This window comes from Typopeltis vanoorti, chromosome 22, assembly GCF_054136105.1.
Source record: "Typopeltis vanoorti isolate ZY-2024b chromosome 22, IOZ_Tvanoo_1.0, whole genome shotgun sequence".
Classification (NCBI taxonomy): Eukaryota; Metazoa; Arthropoda; class Arachnida; order Uropygi; family Thelyphonidae; genus Typopeltis; species Typopeltis vanoorti.
Genome location: NC_143570.1, coordinates 83,457,618 through 83,479,356, shown reverse-complemented (window position 1 = coordinate 83,479,356; position 21,739 = coordinate 83,457,618). Strand labels below are relative to the sequence as shown.

Sequence of the window (21,739 nt, the reverse complement as noted above, 5' to 3'; positions counted from 1 at the left end):
CTGATATTTCGCTGGTGTTATAACCAGCATCTTCAGAGCACAAAAACACTGTTTGTCACAATACGCGAGACTAAAACAACATGGTGTACTTAAACAAAATTATAGCAGCAACACAAAGACTAGAGTCCTGATTTTGGCACCCTCTATCTGAAAAAAAAAAAAAAAAGCTATCATATATTACTAGAGTCCTAGAAACTAGGACTCTAGTAATATATGATAGCTAGTCCTAGTCCTAGCCCAAAGACAAGGTACTTTGGCAGATCCTAGATAACATCACTGACGCAACGGCAAAAAAAGAATTCGACAGAGTCAAAAACCGACACCAAAATAAGTTTGAAAATCTCCAACAACGGAACACCATACAACGACCGCAATTACAACAAGACCTCGTCGTCGTGAATCTATCGTCACTCACCTTAAGCAAAGAAGCCACGAGTGCTTTAAGTCGAGGGCACAACTTTGCCATAACTCCCAAGCAAGTTCCAAAAGCCGAAATAATGGCATCCATCGAACGAGGAATATACGACCTGCCTCCAACAATAGCTAACAACATACGTTTAGATATGGCCAACATCCTAATCAAGTCCAAGCCTCCCAAAAATAATATCCCACATAAGGAATTCATTGCTATAAAAGAGCTACACAACAACAGCCAGATTACCATAACAAAAGCAGACAAAGGAAATGCAACCATGGTGATGGACACAACTGAATATGAAAACAAAATGCACACACTATTACAAGATCAGTCAACATACAAAATTATAGATCGCAATCCCACCAACACACAAAAGAATAAGGCACGAAAATTATTGAAAAAAGTCACTTCCCCTCCCAAAGACACAGTTAACAAACTCAAAACCTTCCATGTTAAAACACCGAGGATCTATGGAGCACCAAAAATTCACAAGCAAGGCACACCCCTACACCCAATTGTGGACAGTATAAATAGTCCCACATACAAACTGGCTAGACATTTAGCGAAGCTACTAGCCACTCTCACAAACAATTCTCCCTCCTTTGTCAAAAATTCAGCACACCTAAAAAGCATCTTACAACACCTTACCCTAAAAAGCTCAGACTTAATAGTAAGCTTTGACATCACTTCACTATTCACAAATGTACCACTAATAGAAACCCTCAATCTACTGAAGTCACACTTCCCCCCTGATATATTTGAACTATTCAAAATCACAATACATGCAGGATATTTCACATGGCAAGGGAAAATATACAAACAAATTGATGGAACAGCAATGCCCCACCCCCAGCCAACTTTTACATAGAACACCTGGAAAAACAAGCAATCAATACAGCCACTCTCAAACCAACACTTTGGCTACACTATGTTGCCGATGTGCTTGCTATTTGGCCACATGGCCCTGAGACATTGAAAACATTCTTAGCACATTTAAATAGCCAACATCCAAAAATCCACTTTACTATGGAACTGGAAGCCAACAACTGTCTGCCCTTCCTGGATACACTCATCACACGTCTCACAGATGGTTCCTTATCATTTTCAGTTTTTAGAAAACCCACACATACAGGTAGATACTTACACAAACAATCACACCATCATCCTTCTCAACAATATGGCATATTAAAAACGCTAACCCATAGAGCGAGAGCAATCTGTTCCAATGACAAGGCTCTTACTGCTGAACTGACTCACTTACGCCACACCTTCTTGGCCAACGGCTACAATCCACATAAAATAAACAAAATACTAAACACGCCTAAGAAACCCCTCCCACCATCCACCACAGAGAACTACAACAAAACAGTCACCATCCCTTACATTAAAGGCACATCTGAAAAGATCTCAAGAATTCTCAATAAACATAAACTACGCACTACATTCAGACCATGTAGCAAATTAGTCACCCTCATCCGCTCACCCAAGGACAGCATTCCTCCTTTATCACATCCAGGAGTCTACCAAGTACCCTGCTCATGCAATCAAGCCTACTATGGTCAAACAGGAAGAACTGTGAACATCCGTATCAGCGAACATAAAAGATACGTCCGGGATTATCATTATGGGAAGTCGGGCCTAGCAGACCATGCTCTGGATACCCCTGCACACAAGATCAACTGGAAAAACACAAAAGTACTACACAGAAACCCGTATAAATCAGAGAGATTGTTCTTAGAGGCGACAGAAGCCCTAAAACACACTCCAAATCTCAACAAATATGGCTGTATTAACTTGCCGAAGATCTGGGAGACAGTCATATTAAGAAAAAACTAGCACTTTTCTAGGACTCTAGTAATATATGATAGCCTTTTTTTTTTCTTTTTTTTTTTTCGATAGAGGGCGCCAAAATCAGGACTCTAGTCTTTGTGTTGCTGCTACAATTTTGTTCAAGTACACCATGTTGTTTTAGTCTCGCGTATTGTGACAAACAGTATTTTTGTGCTCTGAAGATGCTGGTTATAACACCAGCGAAATATCAGCATTAAGTTAATAAATTAATTATTTATTTAGTTTCTGTGTTCTATTACACCGTTAAAATAATAAACAACATTCTAGTTGTTTGCCAAACTTTATGTGGATATAGTCAAGTATCTATCTTATTTTTTATTTAATACAGGCAGCCATCGGTTTACGCCGATTCACAATAACGCCATTTGCCTGCACGTGCTTTCTTACTGTAGTGTGGTTAACTGAGAAACGACGCTAGCAGGCACTCTAGTGCTTGAGTGTTTGCCAAGCTACTACGACGTATATGTATCAAACCTAGTTTTAATGTTGAATCTACCTAATCGTTCTATTTAATTTTTTTTAGGTACATATGTATTTAAATCGATAAAGTACGTAATTACGTACCATGTCTGATAATAGAAGTGCAGAAAAATTAGCAAAAGTTGGTGTTAAGAAGGCGTGGAAATTAATCACACTTGAAAAGAAGATGGAGGTGATTCTAACAATGGAAGATGGGCAGATACATGCTAATGTCTATAGAAGTATGAACTTCCCTTCATCGACTGTTACTACAATTATGAGAAATGCAGACAGAATAAAACAGTCTGTGCAACAATCTATGGCAGCACTAAATGCAAAATATATACGTTATAACAGGGGTAAACTTCATGAAAAAATGGAAAAATTATTATCATTATGGGTGGATGACTTGAATCAGAAAAACATTCCTCTGACGCAGGCTGTTATAACTGAGAAAGCAAAAATAATTTTTGAGGATCTTAAAAAGACAGATGGAGGCGAAGAAACATATTTAGGAAGCAAAGGTTGGTTCATGAGATTTAAGTCTTGAAGTAAATGTCAAATTATGTGGTGAGGCGGCAAGTGCAGATGTGGCAGCTTTTGCTTTTCCTAAAGAATTTCAAGACTGTGTAGAACAAGGAAGTTATCATCCTGATTTCATTTTTAATTTTGATGAAACTGGGCTCTACTGAAAAAAATTGCCATCATGCACCTTCATTTCCTGTGAAGAACTTTCCGCTCCAGGTTTTAAAGCTGCAAAAGATAGACTTGGGTGCAAATGTCTCCGGAACTTTGAAGCTTAAACCATTGTTGGTGTACCATTCACAGACACCACGTGCCTTCAAGGGTCTAAAAGCCATGTTGCCAGTCTATTGGAAATGGAACAAGAAAGCTTGGGTTACAAAAGACATTTTTATAGATTGGTACACAAATTATTTTTGTGCTACCGTGCTTTGCTTCTGTGAAGAAAATGATTCGCCAGCCAAGGCATTGCTTCTCTTGGATAATGTCCATGGACATCCTCAAAACCTTGCTGAAGTAAGAACACCATTGGATGTCAAGATTGTTTATACCCCAAACACAACATCACTTTTGCAACCGATGAATCAGGGGATTATATCAATCTTCAAAGCCTATTACCTCCATATAACATTTATGGAAATGGTAAGAGTCTTGGACACTTCAGGAAAAACTATTAAAGACTATTGGCAGTCATTCGATATTTTGAAGGGCAATAACAACATCAAGGCAGCTTGGAACGACGTGTCAGCAAAATGTTTAAAAGGAGCATGGCGAAAACTTGTTCCAGCATTTATGCACGACACTGAGGAATTAGAGCAAGAGGAGAATGTTATTGAAGATGTTACCAAGCTTGCACGAGAGGTGGGATTGTACGATATTACAGCTGAAGATGTGACAGAAGTCTTAGAGAGCCATGATAAACTGTTTTCCAATGAAGACTTATTAGCCGATCAGTTAAGTCAACATGCAAAGGAGGAGAAAGAAAACTAAGAAGGTCCTCTGAGAGATATGAAAACGGCCGATTTACAGTGTATCCTTGCAGGCATAGAGACATTGACTGATGAACTCTGTGAAATGGACCACGATTGGGAACGGAGTGTGAACATAAAAAGGAGTGTAATCGCATCTATTCGACCCAACACTGAACGTCTTAAAGAAAGAAAAAGAAAATCTAGGTAGTTAACACTGGGTACTTTTTTTAAAAAAATGCAGGTCATCTGAAACCAGGAACTTCAACATAGAAATATGTAATATCTTTTTGAAGTTTCATATTTTTTGTATATAATTTTGTTTTGTTTTTGTTATTAATAATTTTATTTTAACAAATATATATGTATATATTATCAAAGCTTTAAATATAATAATGTTACACATACTACATGTGCATATTTTTTGACTGCGCAGGACATAACTTCATACCTCCCATTAAAATTGGGTTTGTTTTACGCCTGTTTTTCAGGAACGGAACTGAGGCGTAAACCGAAGGCTGCCTGTATTTAGATATTCAAGGATGATCTGAAGAATAATTCAAACTGAAAAGAAATAAATGAAAGTTTAAAATTAGCAAATATTGGATTGGATCTGATAAATGGAATGATTACTTTCGTCATTGTCATCTCTCTCTCTCTCTCTCTCTCACAGACACACACACGCACGCAGAGAGGGAGAGAGAAAAGAATAAAGATGTTTATAAAAAAGGTAACATAAATTTTGAAATAACAAAAAACTTTTTTTTTTCAGAAAACAATATTGCAAAAAATATTGAGTAAAAAAGAAAAAACTCACAAGAATAAAAAGTAGAAAATCAGCTGGATTAGATAAGATACTCAATGAGATATTCAAATGTGGAGTGGAAAACAATTAACAAAGGAATATGATATTCTATGTACAGTATTTGAAGAATGAAAAATATCAAATTGCTATTTATTTATTTGTGTGGGATTCCCCTATCCTCAACTGTTGCTTAGGATTGGTTGAACCCTCGTAATGAGGGATTAGTATGCATTTTGTGACTAGATCTGTGTATGTGTTCACAGGCCAGTTTGCCTATTCAGAGGGACAAAAAACTCTAGTTTCTGGGTGTAAAAACCCTCTACTTCTGTTTGAGAGAGACCAGCTAACTCACCTTTAACAAATTCCTTCAATTTGTTAAATTGAAAGAGACTAGATGAAGGTCCTCACATTATGGATGGGAATTGAGGGACTTCATCTGAGCTACAGAGGCTCAAATGGCTGGTGAAAGAGCCTAATAGTATTGATTTTCAAAGAATACAGGACAAATCCATAGAGCCACAGAGAAATTAATTTGCTTTGCACGTTAAATTATGTATAAAATAATTGGAAATGTGATAATTATGCGAGGAACATAAAGGATTTAAAAAAAGTAATAAATTTGAAATTTTTTACAGAAATTATTAAATACTATAAGAATAATATTACAAGACAATAATTTTCTTTACATACAGAACAGGGACATACTAAAGAAATTAAAATAACTGAAGGAATTAGATAAAGTGACTTATGTAGTCCCACCTTATTTTGATGGATGAAATAAAGTAAACAAAATGCAGAAATGAGGAAATTAGTAAAATGAACAATTGGAATCTGATATTGATTTACTAGCAAAAAATGAAAATATATCATTGCTGGCCTGGTTGATTGAGTGGTAAGCATATGTGCTCTCCATCCAACACGCTGCTAGTACAGCTTTTAGTGATTGTAGAAAGTTTTTGCTTGGTTAGAAAGTGTGTTATACTTGACAAGAAATTCTTTTTTAATCCTTCACTCAAGCATGAGCAAACAGTTTGCTTATGCTTGTCTAAAGTAAAGTTTTGCATATAGAGGCTGTTGACTATACAACAGTTGCTTTAGTATCCCATAATGCAAAAACATTATGGGAACGGTCACTGCCCAGATTAGTTTTAAGCTAGACACAAGAAGATGATAAGGTTAAATTAGTGCACATCATATATTTTTCATATGTATAAGTAATGGTGTATTACCATATGATTGAAATACTGTGGATCAGAGATAGTCGTAGAAAGTGTTTTGTTTGGTTACAAAGTATATTATACTTGACAAGAAATTTATATTGCTGATTTAATCTTTTACTCAAGCATCAGCAAACAATTTGTGTGTAAATTATCATTGCAACTAGTCTACTTTTCATTATGGGATATTGAGGTAATTGTTTATGCTTGGGCAAGGGATTAAAACAAGGATATCATTTCTTGTCAAGTATTGTAGTTTATTATCTTTAAGTAAGCAGTGAATTTCATTGCACTGTGTTAAGATGACCATCCTGCTTATCTGTTATATACCTGCACTCTCCCCCTACCCCTTTGTAGGTTTTTCATCTAAACAAAAATTAAGATGGTTTCAGAAGATTCTCAGCTTAATAAAGTCTATTCAGCCAAAATTGAATTACTTGTACATTGCGTTGTGAAATGCCTGATGTTAGTTTTCATGTCTCCCAAATAACATGTTGTTTTAGATCTCATCACACTAGAAATATTGGCATTGTAATTTCTTAGCTAAATAAATCTCATTGTTAATTATTATCTCTGAGAGTGTGTATGTTTTCTCCAATCTTCAACATGAATGAACATGCAAGAATACACATTAATTTATGAATTATTGTTTGTTACCGGTATGAAATTTCTTCATATAGTATAATATATTTTATTAACCTTCAGGATTATATGTACGATTTATTGTTAATTTTTTTTACAGAAGCCATTCCCATTCCCGAAAACACAAAAAGCATTATTACAGATCTCATTCACGTAGCCCAAAACACAGCCGCAGATAGTGAGTATGAAATTTTGTTACTTTTATTGAATTATCTAATTCAGTTATGAATATATATTTAATCAGTTAAGACTAGATTTTTTTTCAGATAAAACAAGTTATTTTTAAATACTTTGTTAATGCTGCTTTAGTTGACATGATGTGTACTGAAACAGCATTAATGAAAATATTTAAATTTGAAATTTTTTGACATCATGATTTACTGTTATTGATAAAATTAATGCATTCAGGACCAGACTAGGCTAATTTATTATCTATCCAACAAGACAAACTTTGATCTCATGTTAGTTTTCATGTCTCCCAAATAACATTGTTTTAGATCTCATCACACTAGAAATATTGGCATTGTAATTTCTTAGCTAAATAAATCTCATTGTTAATTATTATCTCTGAGTGTGTATGTTTTCTCCAATCTTCAACATGAACAAACATGTAAGAATCAAAACAGCACTGATGAATTTGTATCTTAGTCCAACCCATAATACTCAAATAAAATATTTATTTTTAAACATTGTCTCCATTCCATCATCCTGATTTGTCAGATTAATGGTATATTTGCCCTCCAACTGCCATGCCTGTGGCTCATCTCCTTGGCATGGATGTTTGTGAAAGTCTGGGGGCTTATATGATTTTTTTTTTACTTAGTATTAGACCACTACCTCACTTAATAGAGACCTTAAGTTAAAAAAATATCATGTTTTAAAGGGAACTGGATCATCTCACCCTTAAGTTCAGTCATAGTACTAAATAATATTCTAAATATTTTAAAAATCTCACTTTATTTAAAACAGCAGCAAAATTATTTGATATGTTTATTGATTTCTGATTGCTAGTGTGTAAGTGTTTAATGTTAAGGATCCTATTTCCTATATTTCAAAATAGTCAAAAATTAATTTTTGACTATTTTTATATCTGGCAGATGTTGTTTGCAGAATTGGTTCATTCATTCATGGTCAGCACTTATTAGTTCAGTTCACCAGATGCCCATGCTTAGCATTCAGGATGAAAAATGCCAAAGGCATACGAAACAGAATAGCAAATACACTTCAAAAAAAAAAAAAATTTCATTCCAGTATTGTTGATTGGATTTTAACGGTATAGATGCGAACATAGATTGATAAGAAAATAACGATTTATTGACTTAATTGCTAATATTTTGCTGGTATTCTATCCAGCATCTTCAGAGCATGCAAACAAAGTTTGTTACAGTAGCGAGACAACCGAAATCCGGTGTAACAGTGGGACTAGTATGAGCAATTGTAGCGTGCAACACAAAGACTAAAGTCCTAATTAGGCCCCATCTAAGTTGGAAAAAAAAAGAGAGAGAGAGAAAGCAGGTATTAATTTGGTCTTAAGATGACTGCCTCCCAAATCTTTGGTAGATTTATACATCCATACTTGTTGAGGTTTTGAGTATGTTTCAAGGCTTCTGTTGATTCCAGGAACAACCTCTCTGACTTGTAAAAACTTCTGTGCAGCACTTTTGTTTTTTTCCAATTGATCTTGCGTGTGTGGGGGTATCCAAAGCATGGTCTGCTAGACTCGACTTGCCATAGCGAAAGTGCCGGATATATTTTTTATGTTCACTTGAGGCGGATATCCACAGTTCTTCCTGTCTGTCCATAGTAGTGTCGATTACATGAACAGGGCACTTCATAGACTCATAGATATGATAAAGGAGAGAATTTTTTTTTTTTTCCCTATTTAGATGGCACCTAATTAGGACTTTAGTCTTTGTGTTGCATGCTACAATTGTTCATACTAGTCCCACTGTTACACCCGACTGCAGTTGTTTCGCTATTGTAACAAACTTTGTTTCTGTGCTCTGAAAATGCTGGATAGAATACCAGCGAAATATTAGCAATTAAGTCAATAAATAGTTATTTTCTTATCAATCTGCGTTTGCATCTGTACCATTAAAATCCAGTCCACATGTGCAATGAACACATGAGCCTTTCGACACAGTTGAGAATTCATTCCAGTATTGGTATGACAACAGTGAAGTGAGAAGAGCAAATATAATCAGCAATATGATACGGGTGTTTGTGAATGTTTCAAGGTGATAGATATATTTCATTGTCTGATGTGTGACCACCATAGCACTTACTCGGAAGCCTGAAGTGGCTTGTTTGATTTCTAGAGCAAGATTTTCAGATCATTTAACTCTTAGCCCACGAATAAAATGTGCTATAGAAATTGATTTTACCGAGAGATCTCAACAGTAGCAAAACTTTTATCAGCTGTCATAAATAATCTTCTTTTTATTGTTTTGTAACACCAAAGCTGCTACTGTTGTGAAGAATTAAACAGAATATAAGAAAGCATACATGATCTTCTAAAAGATTCTATCTACCAGATGATAGATTAAGATACTCATTGTATCATCATGAACCATGGGCTCACTGCCAGTTGGTGTCCGATGCCTCCCTCACTATCTTCTTCCACCTTTCTTTGTCCAATGCACAGTGTCGTAGTTTCTGTATATCCATTCCACATCAGTCCTTTATGTTGTCTATCCATTCTCTGTATGGTCTATCTTCTGATAACACCATCCATACATACCAAACATGAATGTCTTTATCTTCCGGTCCTCACTCATTCCGCAGATGTGTCCAACTAATTGCAGCTTCCTTTTTATAATCTTCTGCATTAGATTTTCCTTTGGTTGTATCGTTCAATAGATCTCTTCGTTTGTGATTTTCTGTAACCATCCTATTCTTAGAATCTTCCTGTAACAAGTTCTTTCAAATGCCAAAATTCTTTTTCTTGATCCCTTATTTATTACCCCTGTTTCAGATCCATACAGTACACTGCTTTAGCTGGAAACATGCTAAAGATGCATGTGACCAGCACTCTTAGTTTTGTTTGCAGGCTGATCACTTTAAAATTGTCATTTTACTTCCCAAATATTTGAATTGTTCTACATTTTCTATATCAGTTCCATCCACTTGTATCTTTTGTTTCGTGTTCTTCTCACCAAATACCATTATCTTTGTTTTTTCCAAGTTCATAACGTCCAAATCTCTTGCCTTCCTCATTTAACAGTTTCGGTGTTTTTTGTAGTTCTCTTTCGTCTTCTTCAATGACAACAATGTCATCTGCAAACCTCAGATTGCTAATTCTCATCCCATGTACAGATTTCCTTTTGCGCCTTCCTTCATTTTATCCATTGTTCTTTCTAAATGTGTGATGAAAATGCTTGGTGATATTGCCCCCCCGCCCCCCATCTAGTATCTCTGCTTGTTCTAAACCATTTCTCCAAATGATCACCTATTTGCTGCAACTGCATTCTTATAAACATCTCTTAATATAGCTGTTTTCTATCAATTCCATAGGATTCTAACACTACTGACTCAGAAAGTGACATTAGCAATGTCACTTTCTGGTCGATATTGTCAAATGCTTTCTGAAAATCAACAAAGCAGGTATATATATGTTTTTGTTTTTTCTCCTGGCTTTCTCTACTATTACCCACATTGTCAAAATCTGTTGAATTGTGCTTCTGTCTTTCCTAAATCTGTTTGCTTGCTTGTCTGCAAGTTATGCTTCCAGTTGTGTTCGCAATCTTTCTTCTGTCAATATCATCATTATTACCTTACCAAGGTGACTTGTCAAAGTAATTCTTCTATAATTTTTACATTCTAGCTTATTTCCTTGCATTGGGCTTCTAACCATTTCATCTTATCCATTGTGACTGTTTTTTTCACCTCATTACACTTTCTTCTATATTGCTCCTCTATTTGTTCTGATGTATTCTTTCTTATCTTCAACATTCTCTTCTCCTGTATTAACTTCAGTCTTTCTTGTCTAATCCACTTCTTCTTGATCTCTTCTTCTGGTACTGTTTCTTCAACTGCGTCTTTTGTTGCCTTCATTACTCCTTTCAGTCTTAGATTTGAATTTCTTCTTTGTCCACACTTGTAAGTTTCTCTTCTAACACTGCTCTGTACCTTCTTCCTATTTCTGCTTATTCTTGCTGTGTCTCTTCGTTTCTGATGATGGGGTTTATATTTTCTTTTTGATTTCAACTTGATGTTTGCAATCACTAAACTGTGATCTGCTCCTTGAAAAAGACACTGTTGTACTGATGTTATTCATCTTCTTTTAATCATAATCATATCAATCATGTTCTTGGCTTTCCCATCATTTGATCGCCACATCCATTTTCTACATTCCTTTTGCTGGAATCTTGTGTTACAGATCATCATCTCATGGTCCACAGCAAATTCTAACATTTTTTCCCCTCGTTCATTTCTTTCTTCAAAACCATATTTTCCCATGACACTTTCCCAACTATCATTATCTATTCCAACTTTGGCATTCCAATCCTCTTCAATAATTAGTACATCTTGCTTTGGTATTGTTTCTATTGTCTCTGTCAGATCTTTGTAGAATTAGTCAATATCTTCATCTATGTTGTCAGATTTGGGTGCATGTATCTGGACTATTGATATATTAAATGGTTTTGCTTAAAATCTTGTTACTACTATCATTGACTGGTTTGTAGCCTAACAGTGCCTTTGCAGCTTTTTTGTTAAGAAGGAAACGAACTCCTGCTTCATGCTTGGTGTCATGTCTGACCACATGGCTTCACATCCATTTATCTCTCCTGATGATATCCATCGCATCTCCACCAGTGCTAGTATATCACATCCAAAGTGTCCATACATTCCATGTTCCTACTGATAACAGTTCTGTTAGTTTCAGTTTGTTTCCTTTCAGTATCATACTTTTCGATCCAACCCTGATCACTCGGTTAGTATTGCAACCTTGTTCATCTGGGCGACGTCTGAGCCAGCATGTTTTATCTGTAGATCGTATAGGCATGAGATAACAGTTGTGTTTTTTCTTTATGGTCAGAGCATCAACACTCATCTGACTGACCATTAGATGTAACTTGGTTTTAAACAAGTTAAGAAAAAAATTTTTCTTAAATTGTTTAAAACTACATCTAATGGCCTAAAGAAATCATTATGCTCAAAACTTATGTGAACCCATGAAATGTATTAAACCCCCCAAATTCATGTAACATCTTTTATGCTCAGTAGTTGATAGTATAGATCAGTGTTTCCCAGACTTTCAGTACCTGTGGTCCTTATGAAATTTTAGTGACACTGGCATAGGACACCGACAAGGCAATTTGGGAGAATTTATAATATTTCATTCAGACAAGATTAATTATAAAGATATTATAAATTAAAGATGCCAAGAAATTATATTCTTGGTTTCATCCTTTATCTAAGTGTGAGCAAACAAAGTTTGCACATTAAGTTACTTGGCTACTTCTATATTGAGGCTAATGACTTCATATCAATTGCCTTAGTATCGCATAATGCATAGCATTATACATGTCCATAAGGATATGTGTGATGCATTATGGGAATATGGGAACTTTACATGTACGGTTTTGTGCTTCTCTTTTACATTCTTCATAGGACAAAAAGGTTAGTCTTTAATATTTCCAATCCAATCTTTTCTTTTTCTTCGTATTCTTCTTTTTCCTTGTATCATTCCTTCTAGAAGTGTATTTTGTAGGGATTCATGCCTGAGTATGTGACCAAGGTAGGTGGTTTTCCTTTTCTTAATGGTTTTCAACAGAGTCCTATCTTCTCCAATCATCTCTAATATTTCTAAATTAGTTTTTTTGGCAGTCCATGGGACTTAAAGAATTCTTCTGAGGATCCACAGCTCAAAAGCTTTTAGTTTATTTTCACAATATTTTGATATTGTCCAGGTTTATGCTCCATATAGCAGTGTTGACCATACGTAGTGTTACACCTGGTATCTTAAGAATGTAGAATTCTCAGCTATCATGGTGTAACATGAAGAATAAATAAATTAAAAACCCTGCATGAAAGATAATAGAAGAATTATTCAAAAGAAAAAGAAATATTCTTGCATCCAATAAAATATATAAAATATAAAGGTGTTTGTTGAACTAACTAACAAAAAGAAAGAATATATTAATGTTGTAATATGATATAAAAGAGAAAATTTAATAAATAAGATAGAAAAGGATTAGTCATAAGAGATGGTATGTGAGAGGCTAGAGATTAAAATATTAAGTAAATTCATAGAGAAAGTTTGAAAAGGGGATTAAGTTAGAGGCTAGCAAAAGAAAAACAACAGACTATCGCTCAGTGCCAATTCCCGGATTGAGTCATCGTTACGGGCTCGCCGACCAAAGGACGTTTGGCAGAAAAACGCCACCCTAATTGGTCGGTGAAGAAAAATCAAGTAGGGGGCGGAGAAAAGAAGTTAAAGAAAGGTGCTGTTAGGAGAGCAGGTATAAAAGGGTTGGACTCTCCCCCCCCCCCGAGGTTTTTTGGTTTTTGAGACGTTTTTAGGCTTTTTGGACCTGAGGAGACTCTTGGTTTTGGTTCTGTTCCAGGAGAGTTCTTCGCGAGCTCTTTCATATGGATTTCACGGTGTTTTCCTGAGTGGTGAGATAGGGGTTATAACTCAGTCGCCACAACACGGAAACGAAAGTGAGCAGGATTTCGATTCCGTACTTCCTATGTAAGAAGTGAGGAATGCCATATAGTCAAAGAAAAGAAAGCATATTCTTTGTGTTTCAACTCCAGTGTCAACTATGAGAAAGGGAAAGAAGTAAAGAAATCGATGTCCACGTTGTGAGTTGTATAGCCGTTATATAGATGATTCAAAGTGTGTCCTAAGTTATGAGAGGTTAAGACCACGTAAGCATAGTTCAATTCCAAAAGTAACGTAGGAGAAACAGATTATCGGAGAGATTATACCAACATAGTTCGATCAGAAAAAGGTAGAGGCCCATATGGAAATTTCAAGAAAGAAAGGTACTGTAAAATATATCTCGTGTTAACTAAGATTCGTCTGTATTAGTTATCATTATTCTAATACTGAACTGTTGAAGTGACCAAGAAAACAATACTAGGACTTTAGTATATGACAGAATATAATGAAAGTAAGCTTACTAATGTTAATATTATATGAGTAATTAAGTGTCCTGAGAATTTTGCATGTCTAATATATTGTATAAGAAAGTTTAAATGTCATAGTTATGTGTCAGTGCAGTAAATGGTTTAGTTAATCTACTTAAATTTGGATAGTTAAATAGTGTGAATTAATCTTATATGTCCATGTCAAATGAATTTATGTGTTGAATGTGTATGGTGACATGATCGTAATACCCATTATAGGATCATAGCTTAATTATTTATGATAAGCTAATGTCAGTTTGTAAATATTTAGTATAGCATTGAATTGAGTAATAACTGATATTTGAATTGTACCATGTTAAGGAATTTAATAAACCTTTTGTCCAATGATAAAACAGTTGTCTGAAATTCAAATGTCTGAAACAGTTGTCCAATGTACCACTTGAAAAATTACGAACCTAATCACACGGGAAATTAATGTGTTAAGAAATGAGATAAAGTGTCACGACTGCAACATAGTTACATTTTCTGACATATTTTAGTTCTTTCTCCTTGTTTTTGTATATGATATCTCAAACTAAATATCCCAAAAGGCGCAGCATAATACAAATATTAGGGATACTAAGGGGAGAAATAACTTAAGTATTAGTAAATTTTTTGGTGATATCTCGTGCATAGATAATAGTTGAACATAGATAAAGGGGAAATAACTAGATAGAATAAAAATCGTAAATTGGGACACAGCAATAGCATTTGGGCAGCTTAATTCTTGTATTTGTGTGAATTTCCCTTGAGGTCAGAATGCTTTTCATGCTAATGAAGGTTGATCTAGCAATTTCTATTCTTCTTAATATTTCCTTATCATTGGGAGTTTAAATATCCTTGGGATTTTTTGACTCCCGTTATTGTTAAGATTAGGTTTTGATAAGGATTTCGTAGGCCTCTTTAAATTTACGCTTACACCACGTTTTGGTGTGATGTAAACAGCAGGTGCTTTTCTCCAGTCAGTTGCATGTAGAGTATTGAGAGCATGATCAGAAAGGCCAGATTTACTATAGATTTACCATGAATTTAATGTGCCATTTATGTTCCTTTTTTCAGACAGGAATTGTGCATCCTGTTTCACTTATATAGGGAAAATAACAGATGCATTGAATATGGTATACTCCAAGGTGGACCAGTGGAGAGAGTGAATCTTGGATGAATTGAGTAAGTTCTTTGATTTTGCAGGAAGTTTAAAGGCAGCTTTTTGTATTTCTGTAATATTCTGTTTATTTTATCTGATATCTCTTTAATGTGTGAAATGGTTAAGATTTTATTGTAATCTAGTTTATTTTTGTTTTTAAGTGGAGTCTCATGAAGAACTTTGTTGATAGTATTTTGGCTGTAGCCATTTTTAGGAAGGTATTGCTGATAACTTTAATTCATCTTTAAATGCTTGTTCACTATAGCAGATCTTCAAAGCCCTGTTTTTTAGTGTGTTAATGACACCTAGTTTTTGTGTTGGGTGGTGGTAGGAGTTTGTGTATATATTGGCCAGTGTGTGTGTAGGCTTCTGGTGAACAGTGAAAGAAAGACAGCCAGAAGGAAGATGTGTGACAAGTGTATCCAGAAAAGGAAGCATGTTCTGACTTGCAATCTCTATTGTGAATTGTATGCATTTGTGTTGTTTGTTTAGGTGGCTGAGCAAATTGTATAATGTCTGGTGGCCATGGGACCAGATAAAAAATATTGCCAAGGTATCTAAGCCAGACTTTGGGTTTTAAAGTAAACGAATCTAGAGTACATGACTCAAAATTAACTATTGGGGTGGAGGAAGAGGATGGTGATCCAATGCACTGTGCCTTCTTTCTTCAGGTAAAAAGTACTTTGCCACACAAAATAGCCAGAATGGAGTACATGGGCAAAGAGTGCTGTGACATTAGGCAGGAATTTGTCCTCTAAAAGAAGGATTGAGACATTTGTGAAAAGGGCAGAGACATCAAAACTGACTAATATAATAAGTGCCTCCGTAGTTCAATCGGAAGAATGATGGTACATTGCGACCTTCGATTGGAAAAGGCCTGAGTTTGATTCTCGTCATCACGAGAGGAATCTTTATATGTGTTTTTTTCAGTTGAATTTGAGTTTGCCGATCTCATACGGAGGTAGCAGAGATTTTTCTCCCAGAAACTCAGGTTTTTCATCCTGTATAAGACAAAGCGGCCTTCAGAACACACAATTTACAGACAAAAACATACTAGTGGTGGTCAGTAGATGCCTTTGGCATAGATGATGATGGTATTGGTGGTTCGGTATGGTTGGTAATTGTGGTGGAGACAGAGAGCTGTAGAAATAGGTGCCTACCCTCTGAGTCCTCGAAACTCCTTGCAAGGGATAATAATAATAATTCATAATAGTTCATAATATTAATAATATTATGAACTATTATGAGTTCATAATAATAATAATCACTTTTTTCTAGTGTGATGTCTTTAATTTTGTTTACAAAGTGTTACTTTTTAATATAGGAGGGAGAATGACCTACTAACTCCTTGAGTGTTGATGTTAGTTTCTTGGCTAGATAATAATTGAACCTGTCTAACTTCAACTATCAGCTGAACTGGCACATTGTGCTTGCGAATCGTGAGCAAATCATGAATTCGCGGGAAACAAGATTAGTCAGAAGTAGTTTTTTGACTGTACCTTGGGACTGGATGTGACTGCTTTAAGTAATTCTTCTGTTTTCCTTTTTAATCTGATTAGTTGAGTTATAGTTCACAAGTTGATAGAGGCTGTTGACTGAGACTAATTGATTCATTTTTTCTAGGTAAGTTGTTCAGTTTAAAATAACCATGGCACTGCCTTTATCAGCTCTAGTGATTAAATGTCCTGGCTTGCTTTTAAAGATGTCAAAGCTGCCAATTCAGATTTGGTTAGGTTGGTAGTTATTGCTTTAGTATTATTTAAAATGTTCGAGGTTTCTAATCGTATTTTATCAGCTATGGTGGTTAGCAGAAAACGTATTCTTCTCTCAATATGGTATATAAAATCGAATTTATTAACAGCCCTGGGTGCCACAGCAAAGTTTAAGCCTTTACTAAATAGTGAGAGTTCATCATTGTTCAGAGGGTGGCTAGAAAGGTTATTAACATCATTGTTCATTGAAAGCAGTTGGTGGCTCCTGTTATCATTTAATTCTGGTTGGTTGTTATCCTCTCTTGTTGGTAGTTGTCTGTTCCTGTTATCACTGGCTTATAGTTGGCTGTTTTCATTCAATGATGATAAATTTAAATTTGTCTGTTGGCTATTTAAATATTGCCGATTTTTAAGTCTAAGAAATTTGGCTCTAAGTTTTACTTTATTTGTTTCCAGGATATGTTTAGCTGAGTTGGCAGTAATCCTGTGAAGGATATCCCAAATATCTGGATTTAACTTAAAAGTTCCAATTTTAAATTTAGAACCTGATTTTGAGCAGTTGCTAAGATTTTGTGAGTAATTTGAATCTGCTCTCTGAGCATCGCTTTCTCCATACGGTTATATATTCTGAGTGTCTTTGTTCAAGTGAATTTCATTTTCAGCTTGTGAAGCAGTTGGGAATAAGATTGCCATCTCTGCAACATTTTAAAAATGCCAGTCAATTACATTGACAATATTTTTGTTATCTGATCTCATGGCTGCCAGACAATTACATGCTTTTCTAACTAAACAAACAACACAAATGCATACAATTAAATTGAAAGTGAGAACACACTTCCTTTTCTAGATACACTTATCACACACTTCACATCTTCCCTCCAGCAGTCTTTCTTTCATTGTTTAACGTAAACCTACACATACTGGTCAATATATACACATAAACTCTTACCACCACCAGGGCTTTGAAGATTTGCTCCAGTGAACAAGCACTTAAACATGAATTAAAAGTTATCCATAATACCTTCCTGAAAAATTGCTACAGCAAAAATACTATCAACAAAATTCTTCACAAGACCCCACTTAAAAAAAACTAAAACTAGATTAGAATAAAACTGTAGCCATTCCATATATTAAAGAGGAAATCAGATAAAGAGAATACCACAGAAATAAAACCATAATGGCACCTTTAAATCTCCTGCAAAATTAAACTTATTTAACTCATCCAAGGATCCATTTCCTGCACTGGCCCACCCTGAAGTATACAGTATTCATCATCAAATTCTTGACATGTAACCTAAAGGGGTGTACAGGCTATGATAGCACTCTATGAAAAACTCACATCATTACAAATTTCCTATCTACAATTTTATCAATCTGTTACCTGTCAAGACTCCAATATTATCAGATCTTCTAATGTATTCTTTACTGTATCAATCCGCCTATATCTTGGTCTTTTTCTTACTAACCTGGCGGAGAACACTTGTTTTGCTAATCTTTCCTCTCTAATTCTGTTTAAGTTCCATACCACCTGAGATTAGCTCTGCTAATGCATTCCTGGATGATGACAACATCAAATTCTTTCTTAATATCCTCGTTTTTGATATATTGCCATTGCTGTCACCTGTTCATGCCCCTAATCTTTCTCAGGACTCATATCTGCAGTCTCTAGTCTTTGGTCAAGTGTTTTACTTCTAACTCAGCTCTCAGATCCATAAGTTAAAATTGGTTTAAACACTGCCTTGTATACAACTAATTTAGTGTTTTGGCTAATTTCTCTCTTATTCCATATAAATTTATTCAGTTGACTTCCTACCATACCAGCTTTGTTGATCCTGTTGTCTATTTCCATATTTAATTTACCATCTTCACTAAAAATCGTGCCTAAGTAGTTGAAAGGTTTCACTTGTTCTGTAGGTTCTCCATTCACAATGCAGTTGATATTTTCATTGTCTGTGTGTTGTTATTGCTGATCTTTATACTGAATCTGTTACAACAGTTATTCAATTTAGTTAGGGAATCTTGCAGGCTTTATGCGAATGATGAATATAACATCTGCATTAAGCAAAGAGCTTACATTAACATCTGATATATGACATCAATTTTGATATCAGGTTTAATGCCACTTTCCTTCATAACGTGATCCGCATAGATAACGAATAATAGAGGAGATAATTGTACGTCCTTATATGACACCAGAATTAACATCGAACCATCTTCTCGTACTTTCTTCAATTCTAACTGCAGCATTTTGTGTAGATTTCCCTTATCACCTTGTCATATGCCTTTTCCAGATCTACAAAACTTAAATGCAGATCTTTGTTATATTTTCATTCTTTCTCAACTATTTGTCATAAAGTTAAAATCTGATCCCGACAGCCTCTATTTGGCCTGAATGCAGTTTTTTCTTCACCAAGCTTCCCTTCCACAATCCTTCTTAACCATTTTCTAAACTATATTTGCATATATCTTATAATGGTTGATAGAATCATTGTCACTTTGGCATACTGTTTGAAATGTAATATAGCTTGTCTTTGTATATATGTGTGTACTCCAGATGATGACCTTAATATGAAGGTTGAAACATTGGGAAATTAAACTAATTATTCCTAATACTGTTGTAGTCTTCATAATTTTATTGAAATTAATGCAGATCACCCTATAACACTAAAGGAAAAGATAAAAAGCATTGCCGAACCGCACCTCTTTCCATTTTGAAGGGCTTGTTGTAGTTGCCAATTTGTATTAGCATTTCTGAGGAATTGTCAAGTCTTGAATAGGCATACTATTTTATTATCTATTCCATACTGGTTCAGTTTTCTCTACAGTAACTCATGCCATACAGAATTGAAGCCTTCTGTACATCTATAAAATTGTGACATTAGTATTTGAATGTGTTCAGTATATTTTTGTCCAGTGAGATATATTATAAATGAATAATCTATTGTGCTCTTGTTTTTACAGAATTCTGCTTGGTTCTCTGAAAGTATACTTTCTATTTTCCTCTCAAATCTATAGAGTATGAGTTTTAGGAAAATTTTGCTTGGATGACATTAACCTGATAATTGTGTAATTGCTACATTTTGTACTATTCCCTTTTTTAGGAATAGGAATCATAAGACATCACCAATCTTGGTCATGATTCATTGTTCCACACACATCTTCACAAATTTTGAGCAGAGCATCTATGATAGGTTTTAATATGTGTGAAGCCATTATACAAACAATATAAAATTAAATATAATTTCTTATTCCTATATATTTCACTCAATATATGAGTTTCTTTCAGGGAAGACAGAAAAACTAACAGCATTTAAATTCTGAACACAATAAGTCATACAGCCTGCATATAATGTCATGTGTCTCAGCCGCAGCTGTTCAATAGGAGGAAACACTATTAGAGTTCAGAGACATAGGAATAGATCTATAATTAATTTAAAAATAATAAATACAAATATTAAAAAATTATAAACTTAACAGCAGTCATTTCACAAAACGTTTAATTGTTTATAATTTTTTAATAATTGTATTTATTACTTTTAAATTAATTAATTATGGCTCATGTCTCTGATGCTGCGACCAAGACACATGATATGCATGCTGTATGACTGTTCTCGTATTCAGCATTTAAATGTTGTTACCAGTTTTTCTGTCTTCTCTCTAAAAGAAGTTCATTGAGCGAAATACACAGGAGTAATAAATTATATTTAGTTTTCTCTTATTGTTTGAAGCTGTTATTTAAAATGTATATTGTATGTATAATGTGCATGTCTCTTTTAACAACTAGTATGATAGGTTTTTGTTTTTTTTATTATGTTTTGATTATTAAGCTGCAAGATTTCATGCTTTCCATTCAAAAGCTTGCCATTTTCATCCTCAATTGACCAATTTATGTTAGTGAAGGATTTTTTTAATCTCCTTATCACTTGGAAAACTCTTCTAGAGTTGTTTCTCTTTGGACTTTCTGCAGTCATTCAGAATCTGATTGATCTTAGCTGTTTTAATTTTGTTTCTTATTATGTTGTTTAGTGCTTTGTATTTTTCCCTGCTATCGTCGTCATCCTTGTTTATAGTGGATTTTAAGGTTCTCCTTGGATCACATAGTTATAAAATGTATTCTGATCCAGGGTTTGATTCTCCTGCGAGATTTTTCCATTATGGTATCAGCTGCTTCTAAAATAGTTTGCATTCATTATCAAGATTCATTATTATTCTATTCATTACTTATAAATTCTGCTAGGACAGTATTCAAGGAATTAGTAATGTGGGATTTATATTGTTCTCTGATATGAGGTGATTCCAACTTCTCAACACTATATCTTCTTTGTTTTTGGTTTGTTTTAATTTTAGATTCAAGTTGGCAATTACCATGTTGTGGTCACTGCCAGTATCAGCTCTTGAGAAAAGATAGTCTTAGGAAGGTTAACTGATGTTTTGTGTTTGTCCGAATAAGTAGATAATCAATTAAATCGTGCACAGAATCATTAGATGAAATCCATGTCCACTTTCTTGATGGCTTATGAGGATATAAAGTATTGTTAAATTATTTTGAGTGGCAAAATTATTATTATTATTCGTGACACCTCTAAGGAGTCCGACTCATCATGGGAGGACACCCATTGTACAACTTTGCGTCTCCACCACTACACCGAACCTCTAATACCAGTCATCTACATCAGTGCCAACCACCATCACCATCTAGTATTTTTTTTCTGTAAATTGCGTGTGTTCTGAAGGGCCGATTTGTTTGTATGCGGGATGAAAAACCAGAGTTTCTCGGAGGGAAAAATCCTGCTACTTCCGTTTGAGATCAGCTAACCCACCTTCGATTGAAAAAGTCCATATAAAGATTCCTCCCATCATGAAG

General features: G+C 34.8%; 1 protein-coding gene across 1 annotated transcript in view; it reads left to right on the top strand.

Moving 5' to 3' along the window:
• LOC150094525 (transformer-2 protein homolog beta-like) overlaps positions 1–21,739 on the top strand; it is a 154,089-nt gene that overhangs the window by 37,636 nt on the left and 94,714 nt on the right. The window contains exon 3 of the mRNA XM_090412234.1: positions 6,983–7,060. Coding sequence (XP_090268360.1) covers positions 6,983–7,060 — 78 coding nt within the window. The remainder of the gene's footprint in view (positions 1–6,982; positions 7,061–21,739) is intronic.